The 15,044-nt window shown below is 40.1% G+C and overlaps 1 protein-coding gene and 1 pseudogene across 1 annotated transcript; one reads left to right on the top strand and one right to left on the bottom strand.

The window, feature by feature from the left end:
- The window catches only part of LOC132353967 (carcinoembryonic antigen-related cell adhesion molecule 1-like), a 902,477-nt pseudogene that overhangs the window by 602,679 nt on the left and 284,754 nt on the right, over positions 1 to 15,044 (bottom strand).
- Positions 468 to 14,870, top strand: LOC132353637 (zinc finger protein 227). The gene is made up of 6 exons (XM_059904986.1): positions 468 to 488; positions 3,272 to 3,345; positions 5,798 to 5,859; positions 7,221 to 7,347; positions 8,272 to 8,394; positions 12,069 to 14,870. The coding sequence occupies exons 3-6, from the start codon at positions 5,800 to 5,802 to the stop codon at positions 14,129 to 14,131; spliced, it is 2,373 nt and encodes a 790-aa protein (XP_059760969.1). The 5' UTR covers positions 468 to 488; positions 3,272 to 3,345; positions 5,798 to 5,799; the 3' UTR covers positions 14,132 to 14,870.

Genomic DNA, 15,044 nt, shown 5'->3' with positions numbered 1-15,044 from the left:
CTATCGGTACAATATATGGCGAGTTGTTGATTATCCGTGCGTCCTACTTTCCTCCTCTGTAAGATAGCGGGAGAGACGGTCACTACTGGGTAGGGTTGTGATTAGAATCGAGTGAGGCCATACGTGTCAACAGCTTCGAACGCTGGTGGCACATAACGGGTTGGCTCTTGCTATTGATGCAGTTAATTTTCGCACGAGCGCCCTTTTGACTGGACGCCCCAGTGAAGGGAGAGAGCGAGGAGCGATGGCACGGCCCTTCTGTCATCCGTCGGGAGACAGCCCTTCCCGAGCTTTTCCCGAGCTTTTACTGATCTCGTTTTTTAGGAAGCACCGAGTCACCCCGCGCTAGTGCCTGGGGACGTCCCGCGGCAGTGTATCCGGCAGACGGATACAGTCGTGCTCTTCCACCACATCCTTTTCTTCGCCAGTCCTGAATTCGGAAACGGGAGGAAGGAAGGACCTCTTGGCTCCTCACAGCATAGCCCCAGGTACATACTACTGAAAGGTCTTTCTTGGTCCGTCATCTGTTTTCAGTTAATCAGGTTTCCTTCACTTAGTAAATTACCACTAGGAAAAAGATCAGTTGTCTGTTGACTACACCTGAGAATGTTTAATTGCTTGTTAATATGTACGTGTGTTTTTCTACCACACGTACATGTGTTTTTAAAATAAATAAACATTTTTTAAAATATAAAATGTTTTATTTACTTTAAAATATGTTTTAAAATATTTAAAAAAATTTTTATTGAAGTATAGTTGATTTACAATGTTGTGTAAATTTCTGCTGTACAGCAAAGTGACTCAGTTATATTCTTTTTCATATTTGTTTCCATTATGTATATCACAGGATATTGAATATAGTTTCCTGTGCTCTACAGGAAGACCTTGTTGTTTATCCATCCTATATATAATAGTTTGCCTCTGTTAATCCCAAAATCCCAGTACTTCCCTCCCTCAGCCCCCTTCCGCTTGGCAACCACAAGTTTTTCTCTATGTGAGTCTTTCTGTTTCGTAGATAAGTTCATGTGTGTCATGTTTTAGATTCCACATATAAGTGATATCGTATGGTATTTGTCTTTCTGACTTTGCTTGGTATGATAATCTCTAGGTCCATCCATGTTGCTGCAAATGGCATTATTTCATTCTTTTAAATGGCTGAGTAATATTCCATTGTATATATATACCACATCTTCTTTATCCATTCATCTGTCAGTGGATATTTAGGTTGTTTCCATAAGCTTGGCTATTGTAAATAGTGCTGCTACTAACACTGGGGTGCATGTATCTTTTCGAATTATAGTTTTGTCTGTGTATATGCCCAGGAGTGGAATTGCTGATCATATGGCAACTCTTCTTTTAGTTTTTCAAGGAACCTCAATACTGTTTTCCATAGTGGCTGCACTAAATTACATACCCCCCAACAATGTAAGAGGGTTCCCTCTTCTCCACACCCTCTCCACCATTTATTATTTGTAGACTTTTTAATGATGGCCATTCTGACCAATCTGAGGTAGTACCTCATTGTAGTTTTGATTTGCATTTCTCTAACAATTAGCGATGATGAGCATCTTTTCACATGCCTATTGGCCATCTGTATGTCTCCTTTGGAGAAATGTCTATTTGGGTCTTCTGCATCTTTTTCGATTGGATTGTTTGAGTTGTACAAGCTGTTCATATATTTTGGAAATTAAGCCCTTATCAAGTCCCATCATTTGCAAATATTTTCTCCCAGTCCGTAGGTTCTTTTCATTTTGTTTATGGTTTCCCTTGCTGTGCAAAAGCTTATAAACTTGATTAGGTCCCATTTGTTTATTTTTTTCTTTTATTTCTCTTGCCTTGGGAGACTGACCTAGGAAAACATTGGTATGACTTATGTCAGAGAATGTTTTGCCTATGTTCTCTTTTAAGAGTTTTATGAAAAAAAAAAAAAAAAAAGAGTTTTATGGTGTCTTGTCTTATATTTAAGTTTTTAATCCATTTTGAGTTTATTTTTGTGTATGGTGTGAGGGTGTGTTCTAACTTCATTGATTTATGTAAAATATTTTTAAAATATATATTTATTTTTAAATCACCATGCTTTACATTTCTTCTTTTTATTCTCTTTTATTGTCTTCAGTTCAGTTTATTCCTTTTATTTACCCTCAACTCATTTGAAAATTGTGTGGTCTTGTATTTTAACTTTTAAAAACGATATCTGTCTCAACAAATACTAAATTTAATCAGCATGTATTCTCATTCTGAAAAATATAGAGACTAAATAAAAATACACTTGAAATTTGATGATGGCTCCCTCGTACCACCTTTTTTTTTTTTTTTTTCACTGCAGGCTAGGTTATAGCTTTACTTTTTATTAAAACCACCCTCAAAATTTGTCATATCTTTCTAGGTTTTTTTTTTTCTTTTAACAAAGATATTACCAACATATTTACATGTTTCCTTACCATCTATTCTTTCAGGGTTCATTTAGTTGTAAATTTTCTTCTTTTTTTTATCAGCTAAAACGTCTTTCTTTCTCTCTCATATAAATAACCATTTAATTGAGCATAGAAGTCAAGATTCACGATATTTATTCTTCATTTTGGAAATATCATTCATATATTTTAGATCTCCATTCTGCTTCCCTGTTTCTGTCAGTCTAATTTTCATTTTTATTAGGTAAATTTTATTTTCTTTCTGGGAGCTTTAAGGATTTTTGTTGTTGTTTTTAGTTAATTATTTATCCTTTGCCTTCCTGAGTTTCACTATCATTTGTTTAGGAGTATATGTATTTTTATTTTTCCTGTTCAGAATTTCTATATGTGAACTCAGCAGTTATCTCTTGAAATAAAACCTCTCTGTAGTTGCTTCCATTCCCTTCTTACACTCCTATTAGACAAATGTTGGAGCCTCTCAATCTGTCTTCCATGTTTCTTGATTTTTATTTTGTCTCTTTTTCTTTTCTGTGTGTTTTTCTTTTATCTCCATGAACATAGGATGAAAGGCTTTTACCAATAAGCCTTTTCTGGCTTCAGTGAAATAAATTGACTCAAAATGATACTTTTTTAGAAAACTAATACAAGTGTGAATAAAATATTATTAACTGGGCAACAAATTATTAAATAAGGAGAAATTTTAAGTCAGAATCAGGGCTTTCAGAAAATACAGGTGACTCTCATAGGAGAGCAGTCATACACAAAATCCAGATGCCTTTCACGTCTCTTTTGTTGTTATTGTTAGAAAAGACATTTGCAAATACAGTTTATGATGCAAAGGATCATCTGCTTTTTTGCAGCTGCAAGAAAAAGGGACCCCTGTATTTTTAGAACTTTCCATCTACTCCTTGAATCCTTGGAACAACTCTATGAGGTGGGTATGGTTTATGAGGAGTGGCCAGGTTCATATCCTATCCTCATTGTGCAGATGACTGAAGAGAGGCACAGAGAGGTTTTTTGTAATACCCTACATTACACGGATGCGTAGTATCTTTTCCAGGATTTAAACCTAGGGCTTTGACTCCAGAACTCTTTTTTTTAAACCCACATTGTTGTTACGTTGCCTTTCATTTCCTGCCACCCCCAGGATCAGAAATCTTTTTTTTTTCTTTAGGTTTTATTTTCATTATTATTCTTTTTTTTTAATTGAAGTATAGGTAATTTACAATGTTGTGTTAGTTTCAAGTGTACAGTAAAGTGATTCAGTTTTTTATATATATATATATATTCTTTTTCAGATTCTTTTCTATCATAGGTTATTATAAAGTACTGGGTATAGTTCCCTGTGCTATACAGTAGGTCCTTGTTGTTTATCTATTTTATATATAGTAGTGTCTATATGTTAATCCGAAACTCCAAATTTATTCCCCCTTCCTCCCCCCTCCCTTTTCCCCACCCGCTATCCCCTTTGATAACCATGTTTGTTTTCTGTGTCTGTGAGTCTATTTCTGTTTTGTAAATAAGTTCATTTGTATCATTTTTTTTAGATTCCACATATAAGTGATATTATATGATATTTGTCTTTGTCTGGCTTATTTCACTTAGTATGATAATCTCTAAGTCCATCCATGTTGCTGAAAATGGCATTATTTCATTCTTTTTAATAGCTGAGTAATATTCCATTCTATACCACAACTTTATTCATTCATCTGTCGATGGACATTTAAGTTGCTTCCATGTCTTAGCTGTTGTAAATAGTGCTATGAACATTGGGGTGCATGTATCATTTTTTAAAAAATTTTTATTGGAGTATAGTTGCTTTACAATGTTGTTAGTTTCTGTTGTACAGCAAAGTGAATCAGCCATACGTATACATATATCCCTTCTTTTTTAGATTTCCTTCCCATTTAGGTCACCACAGGTCATTGAGTAGAGTTTCCTGTGCTGTACAGTAGGTTCTCATTAGTTATCTCTTTTATACATAATAGTGTATATGTGTCGATCCGAATCTCCCAATTCATCCCACCCCCCCTTCCCCCCTTGGTATCCGTAAGTTTGTTCTCAACATGTGTCTCTATTTCTGCTTTGCAAATAAGTTCATCTGTACCATTTTTCTAGATTCCACATTGAAGCGATACTATACAATATTTGTTTTTCTCTTTCTGACTTACTTCACTCTGTATGACAGTCTAGATTTATCCACATCTCTGCAAATGGCACTATTTCATTCCTTTTTATGGCAGAGTAATATTCCATTGTATACATGTACCACATCTTCTTTATCCATTCCTATGTTGATGGACATTTTTTAAAAAAATTTATTTATTTATTTATTTACTTGCATGGGGTCTTAGTTGCAGCAGGCGGGCTCCTTAGTTGTGGCTCGCCGGCTCCTTAGTTGCAGCACGCAGGCTCCTTAGTTGTGGCTCGCCGGCACTTTAGTTGCAGCACATGGGCTCCTTAGTGTGGCATGTGAACTCTTAGTTGCAGCATGCATGTGGGATCTAGTTCCCTGACCAGGGATCGAACCTGAGCCCCCTGCATTAGGAGCATGGAGTCTTATCCACTGTGCCACCAGTGAAGTCCCATGTTTTATGTAATTTTTATTGGGCCGTTTTTTCTTATTATAAAAATAACTTATGAGTATTGTGTGTGTGTCTTTTTGAATTAGAGTTTTCTCTGGATATATGCCCAGGAGGAAGATTGCTGGATCCTATGGTAGCTCTATTTTTAGTTTTTTAAGGAACTTCCATACTGTTGTCCATAGTGGCTGTACCAGTTTACATTGGCACCAACAGTGGAGGAGGGTTCCCTTTTCTCTACACTCTCTCCAGCATTTATTATTTGTAGACTTTAATGATGGCCATTCTGACTGATGTGAGGTGATACCTCATTGTAGTTTTGATTTGCATTTCTCTAATAATTAGCAATGTTGAGCATCTCTTCATGTGCCTTTTGGCCATCTGTATGTCTTCTTTGGAGATGCCTATTTAGGTCTTCTGCCCAGTTTTTGATTGGGTTGTTTGCTTTTTTGATATTAAGCTTTATAAGCTGTTTGTATATTTTGGAAATTAATCCCTTGTCAGTAGCATAATTTGCAAATATTTTCTCCCAGTCCATAGATTGTCTTTTCATTTTGTTTATGGTAGGATCAGAAGTCTTTATGGTAGGGAGACTGTGTTTGGTTGTGCCGGTTGTTGACTGTCCAGTGGCCGCTGGCTGATGGTCCTGCTAGTAGCTGCAGTCTCCTCCAAGCTCTGCTTACCAAGCTGTATGTGAGCACCTCTGCCTGGGAGTATGAGTGCTCATGTGTAATTTCTGCAAAGATCCGCATGGGCTCCTGACAGCCCTGGCCTGCATCTCATGGCTTCTTTGTCCTTCCCCAGTTATGCCTTCTCAGGACTCTGACCTTCCCCGGAAGGAGCGGGAGAAAATGACCGAGTTTCAGGTAAGTAAGGCATTGCTTTCTGTCTCCTAAGGGATTTTATTTCTCAAAGATTGGACACCTTTTTTCTCTTCCTTGGAAAGGTTAATGAACACGACACACCTTGAGTGCATGTTGTGTGCCAGACTGTGCGTTTTGTTTGGTTTATTTTATCATCTTTATTATTTCACAAAGCAATCTTTGAAAAATTGTGGAAATTTGAAATAGAGAAAAATAATTTACCCTACTACCCTGTTTACAAACTACCTCTTTTCGCTTTCTCATATTCCTTTTCCCTCAGGCATTCACAGCTATATATTTGCAATATTTGAATTGATGGGATATACTTATAAACATTGCATAAAGGTTTAATATCTCTAATTCTTATTAAAATTAGTAAAGTAAGACCCAACTGGAATATGAGTAAAAGAAAGAATAGGAGCGTCACAATAATGGAAAGTAAATTTATGAAGAAAATAATTTAATAACTAAATGTGTACAAACGTTAATAAAAGCTTTCTATTTATTTATTTCACTTAGATTGTGGAAGATTTTCTTTTTTTATTAAAAAAGGAATTATGTCTTAATTTGGCCAGTCTAGAGATTCAGGAACATTTGTACTCCCTCATATGAAAGGTGAATTGGGAAAACCTTTTGAGAGGGAAATCTGCCATTATGCTTTCAAAATTTTTAAAGTGCAGTTGCTACTTCTTGGTTGAGATCTCTGTGAAAGGATCTTTACAGCAGATGATGATAAGTAAAAATCTGTAACTAATTGTGCTTTATTTGGATTGATTAAAGCTACATCATCAGCTCTAAGGAATACTATACTATGCAGTCACAAAATGGAATGAAAGAGATTTTAATGATACTGCTTGCTCAAATTTATTGAGCACTTCTTATGTGCCAGGCGCCATTGTAAGTGCTTTACATATGTTCACTCGTCTAATCCTTTCAAACACCTTGTGATTTAGACACCATTATAGAGAAGAGGAAATTGAGATAGTGAGAGGTAAAGGAATTTGCCCAGGGTCCTGTCATTAAAACCTTGAAATTTGAACTCACCCTGTGCCTTCACCAGCTGTGCATGTGGCAGCAGGTCTACACGGCTTGTGCCTCGAAAGCACAGATGGGAAGCTGTGTACCTGTCCTAGAGGGTTGCTCAAGACCTGTGAACTTTGCGAATATTAAAAGCAGAGATAGAGTGGGACAGCAGGGAGGTGACATCACTGTCACTGAGAGGGGCAAGTGTTGGGACTGAAAACTGCCTGGAGTGCCTCCAAATCGGTAACCATTTTTTGGGTTCATCTTCTTTATCCTTCTCGATGCTGCCCTTCTTCCAGTGGAGGTTGTGAGATTGAGGTGACATGTGTTTGATGTCGTAGGAGGCGGTGACCTTCAAGGACGTGGCCGTGACCTTCACCGAGGAGGAGCTGGGGCTGCTGGACTCCGCCCAGAGGAAGCTGTACCAGGATGTGATGGTGGAGAACTTCCGGAACCTGGTCTCAGTGGGTGAGGACGGGCACTCTCTGACCCTGAACCTCAACTCTCTTGAGAGTGTCTGGTCCTCAGTTGTTCAAAGCTTTGGACCTTGTGAAGTGGTTCCCTGACCTTGAAGACACAAGTTTTTCCAATCCATAGGTTTTTCTGGTCCCTCTCTGCTCAGGCAAAATTCCGTCCGGGGTGATTTTGCCTCCTTGGGGACATTTGGCAATGTCTGGAGACAGTTTTGATTGTCACAGCTGAGGGAGGGGTGCTACTGGCATCTAGTGGCTAGCGGTGCTGTTAAACGTCCTACGATGCACAGGACCACCTCCCCCCACCACACAGAATTAGCCAGTTCAGAATATCAGTAGTGCCTCAGCTGAGAAACCCTGTTTTAGATGAACTATAAACGGGCAGCTTAGCTTCTATACTTTGTCTTTCGGATACTTTGGTGGATCATGGAGTCAACTTAGTTCATTGTACTGGCATTATTTTTTTTTTTTTCAGTGAAATAGAATAAAATGGAATAAGAATAGAAACTGTCAGAGTTCCTTATCAAGACCCCCTCACACTGTAGCAAAAAGTGTGACCGTTTGCAGTAAGTGGTATGAGAGTGTAAGAAATATGATAAAAACAGACATTGGCTAAATCTAATTTTATCTATATATAGACATGAACTAGGTTGTGACCTCAATTTGTTTTTCTTTTTTTGATTGAAGTATAGTTGATTTACAATGTTGTGTTAGTTTCAGGTGTACAGCAAAATGATTCAATTATATATATATTCTTTTTCAGATTCTTTTCCCTTATAGGTTGTTACAGAATATTGAGTATAGTTCCCTGAATTTATTTCTTATTACAGTTTGTGATCACTTGAGGGTTATAGAACTTGGACAAAGATCTATTTTAGCTGTGTGTTCATCTTAAATATATATATCTGCCTTTTCATAGGACATCTTCCCTTCAAGCCAGATATGGTGTCCCAGTTGGAGACAGAAGAAAAGCTTTGGATGATGGAGAGAGAAACCCAAAGAAACGGGCATTCCAGTGAGAACCGCAAAGCTGTTATTTCAGGTACCAGCTAATCTGCTTCTCTCCATGTCTGTAACGACCGCTCTTGTCCCCGTGCTGTCATCTCTTGCCTGGACTGTGACAGCTTCCTCCAAACTGGTCTCCATGCTTCCGCCCTTGCACTCCTGTAACCTTTTCTCCACATGGAAGCCAGACTGGTTCTTTAGAAAGCAAGTAAGATCATACCATTCCTCTGTCCAAAACCCTCCCAAGGCCTCCCTTTTCACTCTGAGTCCTTGCAGTGGACTGCAGGGCCCTACCTGATCTGGCCTCCTCACCGAGTTCCTCTTTGATCACCCATCCTTTTACCCTTTCTTAGATCATTCATGCCATCCTGGCCCCTTTGGAATGTTCTCTTCTGTTTCCCAACCTTCGACTAGCTCTCTGCCTCAGTGTAGAGGCCCCCAGCCACTCCCTTACTCACTCAGGTCTTTGCTCAAATTTCGTCTCATCAGACAAACCTTGTGTGTCTGCCCCATTTACAGTGCCATCCTCTCTCCATTCTCCGTGCCCTTACCCTGCCTTATTTTGTGTCCAAGCACTGATAACCTCCTGACCTCGTAACTTGTCTTTATTTACTTGTTCATCATCCGTCTCCCCTTGAAAGTAGGAATTTGGGCAATTGTATTTCCCGTCTCTACCCAAAGCCTCCGATGAGCCTTCTGCATAGTAGATGCTCAGTACGTTATTGTTGAATGAAGATATTACTTTAAAAATTACTATTCTTTTGAGTAAAAGTGAGGAAGCTCTCCTCACAGCTCCTCCTGACCTATGACCCCAGCCTTCTTCATCTGTGAAGACCACCTCATCCTCTGGATCCCCAGCCATTGTTTCACTTTTCTCCCCAGCCTTTCAAGGCCCTCTGTTCTCCTGCCTTCGCTCAGATCCTCACTGTTTACTTCACTTTTTGACCTCCTCTTCCTTTCTCTCCCCTTCCTTCCCTTCTCTCCCCTTCCTTCCCTTCTCTTTAATTTGCATATTCCTCAGTCCTACCCATTTAAAAACATCAGATATTCCTAGGGAATGTAAATGTATATACTCTCCCTCTGCCTGAAAAACGAAGGAGAGAAGCTTATCTGCAAACATGATAGATTAGGCCCTGAATTCTGAGAGTGGTTAATGGATATAACCATCTGCTTTTGTCCATCTCCCTTCTCATGTCTACATGTTGCTTCACGTTTGATGCATTCAGGAATATTACTGGAAAGGGTCTCATTCTCTTTTTCTTTTTCTTTTTTTAAATTGAAGTGTAGATGATTTACAATGTTGTGTTAGTTTCACTGGGGTTCATTTTTATATGCAAACTGAACCTCAGGAATCATGATCCTACATATTGTTACGCTTCAGTTTTGTGTCATAGACCAAGTCTCTTTTAACAAATCTGGTAGCATTTTCTGCCACCCTTTCTCAAAGGTTTTTTTGACCTCTTCAGCATCCACATGTTTCAGGATTTTGGAACCATGCTCCATGTACAAATACTACCTAAAATGTTCTTTATAGGTCACTGGAGTGCAAAATAAAGGGCTTGTTTTTGTAGGGGTTCTTTTTTTTTTTTTTTTTAATGTATTTATTTATTTTTGGCCGCATTGGGTCTTCATTGCTGCGCATGGGCTTTCTCTAGTTGCGGCGAGCGGGGGCTACTCTTTGTTGCAGTGTGCGGGCTTCTCATCGCCGTAGCTTTTCCTGTTGCAGAGCACAGGCTATAGGCGCACGGGCTTCAGTAGTTGTGGCACGTGGGCTCAGTAGTTGTGGCTCACAGGCTCTAGAGCGCAGGCTCAGTAGTTGTGGCACACAGGCTTAGTTGCTCCACGGCATGTGGTATCTTCCCAGACCAGGGCTCGAATCCATGTCCCCTGCATTGGCAGGTGGATTCTTAACCACTGCGCCACCAGGGAAGCCCCCCGTCTCCTTTTTATACGGACCCTTGTGACTTCTTTGGGCTCATCTCAAGATCCTTAATTTAATCAAATCTGAAGTCCCTTTTGCTGTGTACATTAACATGTTTGCAGGTTCCAGGGATTAGGGCATGGACATCTTTAGGATGTTCAATTAGCCTACCATGCCCTGAAATGTGCACATACCTGTTGGGACTTGTTCAGTTTATATTATTTGAATGTAGCTTTCTATTTAAGCAAATTAATCATTCAGGACTTGGTACCCACTTTAAACATTTTAAGCCAGTGGCTTCCATACGTTTTTAACTATGACCCTCAATAAGAAATATTTTACATCCCGACCAAGTATAAATGTAACATATGTGCATGTTTATGTGTATGTCTACAGCTGAAACAAGCATTTTATATAGTGGTACCCTTACTGCTTGTGATATGCTTTTCATGTTATTTTTTTTTCCACATAACTTCTTTTATTTTTATTTATTGTTTTAAATTTAATTTTTATTTTATATTGGATATAGTTGATTTACAATGTTGTGTTAGTTTCATGTGTACAGTAAAGTGGTTCAGTTATACATATACACATATCCATTCTTTTTCAGATTCTTTTCCCATATAGGTTATTACAGAATACTGAGGGTTTTTTCCCCCCCTTGGCCGCACCACGCAGCTTGTGGGATCTTAGTTCCCCAACTAGGGATCGAACCCGGCCCTGGCAGTGAAAGTGCTGAGTCCTTATCACTGGAGTGCCAGGGAATTCCCACTTCTTTTTCTTTGAAATGTCACAGTGTATGGAATGGATTTCACAGTTCACGAGTATATGCCAGCAATTTGAGAAATTCTGTTACAGTAGGGATGAAGCAATGAAGAAATCAAAGTGCTTGTTTTCCTCATGATTGTTACATCCTAGTTCGTCTAAATGGGCAGGAAAAAATTAGGAAATATGTAGTAAATCAAATAATAAGCGCCATGGGGGAAAAGAAAGCAGAGTAAGGCAGATGGGAAGAGTGGAAGGTGTGTTGGGGTGGGAGGAATTATTTTATACTGGGTGATAGGAAGGCCTCACCCAGTTGAGTGACATTTGAGCAGAGAGACCCGAAGGGAATGAGAGAAAAAGCAAGGTTCGCAGCTTCCTGGGCAAAAGCTTTCCAAGCTGAACATAACTCTCCCTCTCCTCCGTTCAGGGTTGCCTTTGAGAATCTGCTCTCTTTCTTCTCCTCTCAAGTTCTTTCTCAGCTGTCCAAGGTTAGTTTTCCCTTTCCCCCTTCTTTTTACAGAGACCAGAATCACTCCCAGGCTTAGAACAATGAATGTTATTATCCCAACCGCTTCCCAAATTTACTCTTAGAAGATCATTTCTACCAGGGCCTAAAATACTGTTTAATGCCTACAGTCTGTGCTTTCCTAACCTAATTCAGTAGAAGCCCACTTGTCATAAGCCTGCTAAGGAACAGGTGATTAGGCTTTTAATTGACGTTGCTGTAGGTTGGAAGGTGGGTTGTCTTTGTTGCCTTGCAGCCATCCGATTCCAAACCTACAGCTCTTCTATTAAATTAAACTGTTAGACCTGTGGTTCTAAATGGGTCACATTTACAGAAGAGTCTCTTGACGCTGTTCTTCGCTTCCACTTACACGGAAAAGCATAACAAAAGGATAAGTGGTGTGGTACAGACATGACCGTTTCCCTGGTTTTTTAAGGCCTTATCCCTGAGTGTGAAATCCCGATGTTTCTGAACAAAGCATTTACTTGTCCTCACCTCTGAATATCGCTTTTTCTTTTAGGCAGCAAGAATCCCGATGAGGTGGAGACTCTTGGAAAAGTCGCATTAAAATACCTTTCATGTGAAGAGCCGTCTTGCTGGCAAATCTGGAAACAGGTTGCAAGTGATTCAACGTGCTGTCTTCAGAGGAGGACTTCCCATTTCCTACAAGGTGATTCTCTTCAGGTTTCTGAAAATGAGAACCATATGATGAACCACAAAGACGATAGTTCCAGTTACCTTGAAAATCAAGAGTTTTTGATTTTGAGAACCCAGGATTCCTGTGGGAATACGTATGTGAGTGAGTCAGGGAATCAGAGTAGAGGTAAGCAAACGAATGGGAAAAACAACCCACGTATATGTGAAGCCTTCATGAAGAAATCACCCCTGAGTGATCCTGTTAAAACTGACACAGAACAGAAACCCTGCAAAGGAGAGAGACCGTATCCCTGTAGAGAGTGTGGGAAAAGCTTCAGTGATAGCGAAGTGCTCCCAGTTCATCCGAGGGTTCTCCTGGGAGAGAAATGCTCCCATCTGCAAAGTCATCAAAAAATTCACCCGCGAGGGAAAGTCGATAAATGTCGTGAATCCGGCGATGGTTTCAATAGGAACTCCTTTCATCCCCGTCAATCTAATCACACGGGAGAGAAGTCCTACAGGTGCGACAGTTGTGGCAAGGGATTCAGTAGCAGCACAGGCCTTATCATCCACTACAGGATACACACGGGGGAGAAGCCTTACAAATGCGAGGAGTGCGGTAAATGCTTTAGCCAAAGTTCAAATTTTCAGTGCCATCAGAGAGTCCACACCGAAGAGAAACCGTACAAGTGCAACGAGTGCGGGAAGGGCTTCGGCTGGAGCGTTAACCTTCGTGTTCACCAGAGGGTCCACAGGGGTGAGAAACCCTATAAGTGTGAGGAGTGTGGGAAGGGCTTCACGCAGGCCGCGCATTATCACATACATCAGAGGGTCCACACCGGGGAGAAACCCTACAAATGCGATGTCTGCGGCAAGGGGTTCAGTCACAATTCTCCTTTGATATGCCACCGGAGGGTCCACACTGGAGAGAAACCGTACAGATGTGAGGCGTGCGGGAAGGGCTTCACCCGTAACACAGATCTTCACATCCACTTCCGTGTCCACACGGGAGAGAAACCCTACAAATGCAAGGAGTGCGGGAAGGGCTTCAGTCAGGCTTCCAATCTGCAAGTCCACCAGAACGTCCACACCGGGGAGAAACGATTCAAATGTGAGACGTGTGGGAAGGGCTTCAGTCAGTCATCAAAGCTGCAGACCCACCAGAGAGTCCACACAGGGGAAAAGCCCTACAGATGTGACATGTGCGGTAAGGACTTCAGTTACAGGTCAAATCTTAAACTGCACCAAGTCATTCACACTGGAGAAAAACCGTATAAATGTGAGGAGTGCGGGAAGGGCTTCAGTTGGAGATCAAACCTTCACGCTCATCAGAGAGTCCACTCAGGAGAGAAACCCTACAAATGTGAGGCGTGTGATAAGAGCTTCAGTCAGGCCATAGATTTCCGGGTCCATCAGAGAGTCCACACGGGCGAGAAACCCTACAAGTGTGGTGTCTGTGGGAAGGGCTTCAGCCAGTCCTCTGGTCTTCAGTCCCATCAGAGGGTCCACACTGGGGAGAAGCCCTACAGATGCGATGTGTGTGGAAAGGGCTTTCGTTACAGTTCACAGTTTATATACCACCAGAGGGGCCACACTGGTGAAAAGCCTTACAAATGTGAGGAGTGTGGGAAAGCCTTCGGGCGGAGCCTGAATCTTCGCCATCACCAGAGGGTCCACACAGGAGAGAAACCCCACAAGTGTGAGGAGTGTGGGAAGGCCTTCAGTCTCCCCTCCAATCTTAGAGTCCATCTGAGTGTTCACACTCGGGAGAAACTGTTTAAATGTGAGGAGTGTGGGAAGGGCTTCAGTCAGAGTTCTCGGCTTCAAGCCCACCAGAGGGTCCACACAGGAGAAAAACCATACAAGTGTGACATATGTGGTAAGGACTTCAGTCACCGTTCACGGCTTACATACCATCAGAAAGTCCACACTGGCAAGAGTTTTTAAAAGTGAGAAGTCTGTTAATGACTTCAGTCAGGATGCACATCTTCAAGGTTTTGGAGAGTCAATGCTGCTGATAAACTCTATGAAGTATTGAGAGTGGAAAGGGATTCCTTCAGATTGAATCTTCCCAGCAAATCCATTAAAATGGTGACATAGAACCATACATAGTAACAGGGGAGAAATAGGTTGTAACCCTCTTGGTAAGATCCACTTGATATAAATGATCTCTCAAAGTGAATATAGGCCTAAAGACAGTGTGTGAAAAAGATATTTGCCATATACTAACTAGTTTTTTTTTGAGGGGGGATGTCAAGGAGGGCTTTGGGGTTATTTTTCCATCAACTTCCATTTTATACTTGTTTACAGTGACCGTTATTTTTACTAAAGCTGTAAAACTATGAAAAATGAAATAAATAAAATTACTAAAAATTTCCTGTAGCCAAGAATTTGTAATATGATTGCTTTATTTCATATGATATATTGGATTAAAATTAAGGAATAGATCCCCAGAGATGAACCTTTGATCTTCAGAAGTAAATACGTATCTGCCGCAGATGTATATAAAGGAATGTTCATTGCATTATTGTTTATAATAGCAAACAGAGAAATAATCAGTTGGGTTGCCAAAGTATTTTATGATTTACTTATCCAGTGCAAATTGTTGCTATGGATGTTGGAAGATGTCCAGAATACATTAACCTGGAAAAACACAAAGCATGGGATTTTTGTGTGATCTCATTAAAAAAGGAAAAAAAAAAAGTATTTATTTTTACTTATCTCTAAATGATGGGATTTTGCTTGACATAAGTTTTTACATTTCTTTAAACTTCTTGTTTTGAAATAATTTAAAACTTTCCAAATATTGTAAAAATAATATAAAATCTCTCATGTACCCTGTACTCAGATTCACCAGTTA

Source organism: Balaenoptera ricei, chromosome 19 (genome assembly GCF_028023285.1).
Source record: "Balaenoptera ricei isolate mBalRic1 chromosome 19, mBalRic1.hap2, whole genome shotgun sequence".
Taxonomy (NCBI): domain Eukaryota; kingdom Metazoa; phylum Chordata; class Mammalia; order Artiodactyla; family Balaenopteridae; genus Balaenoptera; species Balaenoptera ricei.
Note: the sequence above shows the minus strand (reverse complement) of the source record. Positions and strands in the feature narration are given on the sequence as shown.